This window comes from Gavialis gangeticus, unplaced genomic scaffold (assembly GCF_001723915.1).
Source record: "Gavialis gangeticus isolate Ggan-Ray unplaced genomic scaffold, GavGan_comp1, whole genome shotgun sequence".
Lineage (NCBI taxonomy): Eukaryota > Metazoa > Chordata > Crocodylia > Gavialidae > Gavialis > Gavialis gangeticus.
Window position 1 is genome coordinate 21,170,862 of NW_017728995.1, and position 7,404 is coordinate 21,178,265.

Below are 7,404 nucleotides of genomic sequence, written 5' to 3' on the forward strand. Positions count from 1 at the left end.
GTTCATGGGATTCTTCTGTCCTAGGTGCAGGACTTTGGACTTGTCCTTACTGAACTTCATGAGATTTCTTTTTGCCCAATCCTGCAATTTGTCTAGGTCTCTGAATCCTAGTCCTACCCTGCAGCTTATCTAATACTCTGCCTAGCTTGGTGTCATCTTCCAACTTGCTACGGATGCACTTCATCCCATCTTTCAGATCATTGACGAAGAAATTGAACAAAACTGGCCCCAGGACTGACCCCTGGGCCCCATGGACTTATATGCACCCAGCTTTTCTAAATAGTCCCTAACCTGTAGTTCTTTACTACATTCCCCACCAATTGGGAATTGCCATCCATTACTACATTCCCCACCAATTCATCTCTGTCTGTGAGCAGTAGATCATGAAGAGCACAGCCCCTAGTTGGCCTCTCCAACACTTGTGCCAAGAAATTGTCCCCAGTGCTCTTCAAACACTTCCTGGATTGCTTGTGTATGGCTGTTACCCTCCTAGCAGATGCCAGGGTGACTGAAGTCCTGCACAAGAACCTGAGCCTGTGATCTGGAAACTTCTGCTAACTGTTTGAAGAAAGCCTCATCCACTTCATCCTTCTAGGCTGGTGGTTTATAGGAAGCACCCATCACAATATCAACCTTGTTGCTGTCCTCGGAAACTTTTTGCAGGCATATCTCCAGTTACATACTGATACTGTACCTCTAAGCAACCATACAGCCCTTTTACATAAAAAACAACTTCTCTTCTTCTTCCCTTCCTGAACAGTGTATACTGATCCATGATTAATACTCATCCAATCATGCAAGCTATCCCACTAAGTCTCTATTATTCCAATCACATCATATTTCCATGCATGTGTGAGGACTTCTGATTCTTCCTCCTTGTTTTCCAGGCTCCGTGCATTTGAGGTAACTACCTGATTGTCTTAGTTTCTCAGAAAGAATGAGAAAGTCTCCCATGTTTCCCCTTTTTGCTTCTGCTTCCTCCAGGTGACCCACTTCCCCACCTACCTCAGGGCTTTGGTCTCCATCTCCCCAGCAAACCTAGTGTAAAGCTAGGTTAGCTAATTTATTTATTTTTTAGTAGGGAAACTACTACTACTTTTTACTATTTTTTTAGTTTGTTTTTTTTTATTAGTATCCCAACTCTATTCCCCAGCTTAGTTTCTGGATAACTAATAGAGTAGTGGTTCCCAAACTCTGAAAGATTGCACACCACCAATTTAAAATGAAAGTACCACCAGCAAATTTTTGTGATATAAAGTAATTATAATACATCTGTTAACGCATAGTACTGACAGATTATCTGCGTACCACTGGTGGTACTTGTATCGCAGATTGGGAACTGCTGTAATAGAGCAATTCTTCTGTTGCGGAGTACTCTGGAATATAAGAAGGCAGAATATGTTTAACACTATGGATTCCTGTTTGAAATATCTGGGTTTATCTTGTGAATCATTTTTGCATGCCTAAAAGTGATAAAATTGTGTGGCACCCCATGTCACCTTTGAAGGGATCTTAAGGAAACTGTGAATGCTACAGCACCCTGGGTGAGAATCACTGTCCTTAGAGTGTGAAAGGGCTAATATGTAGAGAAGCATACCAACAAAAATTTTTTTCCAAGTACTGGTACTGCAAAAAAGGGAGGAGCAACTAATGCCTCTGTTTCTCTTAAAGGAAAACAAGATTAAGCAGTTTTGGGTTGAGGTCAACAGACCCCGTTCTCCTTCCCTGAAGATAACCAACTAAAAAGTGGTAGTAACATGTCATGCATAGCAAAATGTATCAACAACAAAGGTATTAATTATATGTGGGCCAATTACAACATATCTAGGCATTCCAGTCAGCAATAAGGGCTCAAGGACAGGCAAATATCTTAGCTTGCAGTTGTATCTAATCTAAATAGTGTGCCAAAAAGCAGACTGGTTTTCTGACCTCTCTCACTACTTCAATGAGCCATATTTTAGTAAAAGTCTAGTTCCTCAACAGAAAGCCTCATATGGCTTCTTTGTGATTAATCAGCTCATAGCAAAGCTAGAAACATGAACTTCTTGCAAGGCAGACTAGTACAAGAATCCAGCAAATTCTTACTAGCTGCATAGCAAAGTCAATGTTTCATTGTTCCTAAGGTGCTCTCTCCATATCAAACCCACCTCAAGGCTGTAGTAGAAATCTTGCAAGAAAAAACAGGCGGGTTTGCCTCATATTTCTTAACAAGTCTGCAAAGCCTTCATCCACCCCTTATGTTGGAATATTCTTACTCTTAATTTTCCTATGCAACAAAGTAATCAAGGTGATAGAGGATGTATGAGAATTGTGGGGTTGATCTTCAACCTGGTTCCTCTGTAAGGCTGTCCAACCAGTTTAGGCTACTGACTTTGCCATATAATATATACAATTTCTGGGAATTACGCATATTAAAGTATTTATGGTATTCACTCGAACAGTGCGAGAGGAACAGTGAGAAAACAAACTGGTTTAAGCCTGGTATGTAATTTACAGTTTATAGAAGGTATCTTCAAGTAGAAGGAAGTTGTGTCTTAGCTAGTCGTTTTTGTTGGCTATTCCTGGCTTTTTGATCTCTTTTTTGAAATAAAGCCTCCAGGTTGGCTTTTAACTGAGTGCCAAACAGAATCTTATCTAAAGATTAAAAATCAATAGAGGACCTACCTATAAAACTAGCAAAACGATATCTTGAAATGTAGTTGTTAATTGGCAAGGGTGAGGGTGTTTATACTAATGTGCTGTAGGGCTTGGTTCTCAGCCCTAAGTTATTTGATATTTTTAGCAGTGCTCTGGAGAAGCATATTCAATGTGATAGGCAAAATTGCGGTTTGTAAATTATAATGTGTGGATCATGCGTAGAGCAGACATTTTTGTCTTGGTAAACTTGGTGTATTCAAACATACTTTTAATATAGCAAGAATCAAAGACCTACAGTCTTATAAAGGAAAAATATGCAGGTCATAGGTGGTTGTGGCAGGCCGATGCTTGCAACACCACTTCTAGCATACCTTGCCCACTGGGGCATGCTGCACCATGGTCTACTCATCCGCCATGACTTGATGTTACCTGCGGTTCTACCTGAAGGTGTTGTCCGGTGTTTCTCTATGACCTCAGGTGCTTCATCTGGTACTGCTTTTGTGAGGCTTATCCTCTACATCCCAGCCCTTCCTGGTCGGGTGGTCTGGTTTGGTCTCAGTGGTATCTGGGTGTGCTGCAGACACCATCTGTTCCCACAAAAAGCCTGCCCTCATGGTTCTTGGCAGGAATGTAGTTATGGCCTCTCCAACTGATAAACTGGGAACTTAACAATACCAGAACTGATATTGCTTGAGTGACGCAAGCGAGCAAGGGAACGATACTCACTGCATTTGGTGCTTCTCTTTTGTGCTGCAAGCTGCACGTGGTGTCCTTTGTATGGTCCCCCATTTTGGGTATATCCTGGGAGAACCAATGTTCTGGGTCAGCTGGCACCTGGCCACATATTGCAGTATCCTGTGGGGTGTTTTCTAATGCCCACATGACCGTTATGGTCCTGATACTTTACCACTGGGGGATTTTGGATCCATAACCACTCAAATGCTGTGGAAAGAACCAAAAGGGTTCTCAGGTTGTTTCTTACCGTCAGTCGGTCCTGCTGATGTCTTTTGGGCTGCCGTCTTGCTGTCCTGGCTACCCTAGGTGTACCTGCTGATGAAATCCCACGTGGGTGGGGTTATGATCGGGTCTGTACCCTTTGATCTATTGTGGTCACTCCTGTGCTGATACCTGGATTTCCTTTCCCAGGTGTCTGGTCGTCTGCGGCATCCTCCAGCTTACCAGGGCTACCTGGCCCAGGACGGGTCTCCGGCTTCAACACTACAGGTAAGTGAGTGTTCAGGCACTGTCGGTATTCCCCAGCTGTGGTGGGCATTATGATCTAGTATGGCTTATGGAGACCTGGTAGGACCCCTCACATGATTGGAACATAGCCACAGAGGGCTACACCCTGCACAGAAGGGACCGAGTAGGGAAGAAAGGTGAAGGTGTAGCTCTCTATGTGAGGGAGCAATATACCTCCTTGAAGGCTGACATTGGCTCCAAAGATGAGCAGCTCAAAACCCTCTGGGTCAAGCTTCAGGGGGGGCAAGGTGAGAGACACTTAACTGTGAGTGTTTAGGTGAAAGAAGTGCATGAAGAGTGGTTGTTCCTCAAGGACATGATCCTCAAAGCACAAAAGAAGTCCACTCCCATGTGAAGGAAAGGTAGCAGAAGGGCTGGGAAGCCCCCTTGGCTTCATAGGGATATCATGGTCCTCTTGAAAAAGAAGAGAGAGGCATACAAACAATGGAAGCTTGGGACAGTCCCCAAGGAGGACTAAACAACAATGGCCCACACCTGTAGGGAGCAGATTAGAAAGGCTAAGGTAGTGACTGAATTTAAACTAGCAACAGAAATCAAGGACAGTAAGAAGTCCTTCTATAACTATGTATGGAATAGAAGGAAAACAAATGAAAGTGTGGGGCCATTGCTTAACAGCTCAGGACGGCTAGTTACCGACACTATGGAGAAAACTGAACTCCTGAATGACTGCCTTCCTTCGGTATTTCACAGGACTAAAGGGAAAATCATACTTGATAGGGTATAAAATGGTCATGGTGGGTGTTGCTTGTAGGTGTAGTAGGGCTTTGGCCTCTTCTTGATAAGTGCCTTGCTCCCAAGTCACGTCAGGGTGAGACTTGGGCTCAGGTGCCACCTAGATGATATGGGTGCTGCTCCTACTCTCCTGCTACGTCTTTGATGTTCCTTGTTGGGAAGGCAGTTCCCTTCAGGTGGCCCCCAAAGCGAAGAGGTCTCGGCCCCAGTCTATTCTTCATGGGGCTCTAAACCTCCCTTTTACCCCACCCTTACCACGTCCACGGCATGGCTAAACGCTACACTCTGCAGGTCTTCCTCTGGATGATATCTCCTTTCACCCAGGTTGCCCGCTCTGGGATGGGTCAGGAATTCTTGGCCAGTACAATCTTCCCCCACAGCCAGTTCCTCAGCTTCAGGCCGACTTGGGTACATAAACCCACCCTGCCTTAGGGCTGACTAGGACTTCAAATGAATCTAACAGAAAGCATCCGGCATCCACTGACAGACCCCTGGGCTCCTGTCTCCCAGTGTCTGCTTGTCACGCAAAATAAAGGAGAAAGAAAAAATGGGGACTTGCTTGTCCCTTCCGTCCTAGTGATTATGGGGGTGGGGAGCTGCCCTGTGCCCCTCCCCAATCCTCCTTCCCAGTGCAACCGCCTCCAGAGCCCTGCTGATCTGGAGTTGCTTCTTGCTTCTCCTGAGTGGGAGGGGTGTGCAGTTCCCACGCTGGGCTGCTCTTTCCTTCCTGCTGAGTTGCTTGTGAGGGCTAGCAGCTCCCTGAAGGTGTCCCCAGCCGCCGTACCTGTATTCTCTGGTGGGGCTGTGGCGTCACTCCTGGGCGTCTCTTGGCTCCCCAGGCTTGGGTTTCTTCCATGCCATGTCAGAGCCCTCCGGTTGCCACTCCACTCCTCTTGCCTGCTCTCCAGCTGGGTGATCCTCTGCTCGGCTGCCGGCATCTCCTGGATGGCGTCTTACTCTTCCCCCGCTGGCCACTCAGCTGCTCTCCCAGCTGGTCTTTGAGCAGCCCACATCTCTTTGAGGCTCTGCCACTGTCTCTCACTGATTTGCAGCTTCAGGGAACTCGAATCACGGAGCCTGGGTCCGCGTTTCCACCCAGCTGCTGCTCATTTGGGCTTCTGTGGTGAGTATTGGGGCGCATGGGGTGGGGGTCTGGGACCCACTAGAGGAGCTTTTACTGCTTCTTTCACAGTGGGAATGACCGCCTTCCTACTGTTGACGTTGAGTTGGTATGTGATCAGTTAGAAAAGTTAGACATTTATAAGTCAGCAGGACCAGATGAACTTCATCCAAGAGTACTGAAGTAGCTGGCCAAAGTCATCACAGGACCTTTGGCAAAACTTCCAAAATTCATGCTCAGGGGAGGTCCCTGAAGGCTGGAAGAGGGCCAATCTTGAAGAAGGGGAGGAAAGAGGACCTGGGCAACTGTGGTCCAATTAACCTAACTTCTATCCCAGGGAAAATCCTGGAAAAATTCATCAAGGAGTCTATGGCAATAGGCTTGCAGGAGGTAGAATTCTGAATAAAAGCCAGCATGGATTTGTTAGGGGTAGGTCTTGTCTTCCAAATCTCATCTTCTATGACCTGGTAACTCACCACCTGGGTAGGAGAGAGGAGGTTGACATTGTATACCTAGACTTCCAAAAGGCCTTTGATCTGGTATTCCATGATGTTCTAGTGGGAAAATTGGAGGGTTGCAGGCTTAATTGCTTAGCAGTTAGATCGGTAGGAAGCTGGCTGCAGGGTAAGGCCTAGAGAGTTCTAATGAACGAATCTGTGTTGTCGCGGAGAGAAGTGGCCAGTGGTGTTCTTTAGGGGTCTGTGCTTGGTCCAGTGCTTTTCAACACCTTTATCAGTGATTTGGATGTGGGAATGAAAAGCTCACTGACCAAGTTCGTGGATGACACCAAGTTATGGAGGAGTGTGGGCATGCTGGAAGATAGGCTGCAGATACAGGTGGACCTAAACAGGCTGGGAAGTTGGAGACTGGTCAGAACCAGTGCTCTATCTGGGGACAAACAATCCCCAACATACTTACAGGCTCAGTGGTGCCAAAGTGACTAGCACCATGACAGAAAGGGAACTAGGGGTAATAATAGATCATAGTATAAATATGAGCTGTCAGTGCAATGCTGTAGCCAGCAGGGCAAACAATACTATGGCATGCATCTCAAGCAAAACCAAGGAAGTGATTCTTCTGCTTTACTCATATTTTTCTTCCAAAGCAAAAATAACCACTCCAGGAAAAAATAACCTGGGAAGAACTAGGATTAAATTATTCATGGCAGAATTTGTTTTGGCAGAGCAAATGTCTGTACGTGTTCCCTTCTGAGAAAAGCCACTGCACAGTCTTCCAGCATCCCAGGCTGTCACCCCACTCTCTAGGGAAACAGGGTGTCACTTGGGCTGGACTCTACTGCTCCACCTGAGTAAGGAGTAGACCACACCGTCTTTACAATCCCCACATTTTGCTGCAGGGAGACACTCAGACTGCTCAGGGCTTCCCTGTGTACTGCTGCTATCTGTCTTCAGGCAGTCTGGGGAGCCTACAGAGACTGCTGAGAAGTATGCTCTTTTCTCTTCTGGGGCTCAGCAGTCAAATGTCTGTTCAGGGATGTCTTGGGTAAGTTTTTCTACCAGGAGAACAAATCTGGGAGGATTCCCCTAGATCAGGAGTTCCCAAACTGTGGTACATATATGCCTGGGGGTACAGAAGACATCTCTGAAGGGTAAATGGGAGAAATTGTGTAATGGCAGATTTAATTTTCATTA

General features: G+C 46.1%; 1 protein-coding gene across 2 annotated transcripts in view; it reads left to right on the top strand.

The window, feature by feature from the left end:
• NAALADL2 (N-acetylated alpha-linked acidic dipeptidase like 2) overlaps positions 1–7,404 on the top strand; it is a 989,869-nt gene that overhangs the window by 126,379 nt on the left and 856,086 nt on the right. For both annotated transcript variants that reach the window (XM_019503319.1, XM_019503318.1), the window contains exon 2: positions 3,784–3,861. Coding sequence is in view for 1 of the 2 variants with exons in the window: in XM_019503318.1 (XP_019358863.1) it covers positions 3,784–3,861 (78 nt within the window). In the remaining variant the exon portion in view is untranslated. The remainder of the gene's footprint in view (positions 1–3,783; positions 3,862–7,404) is intronic.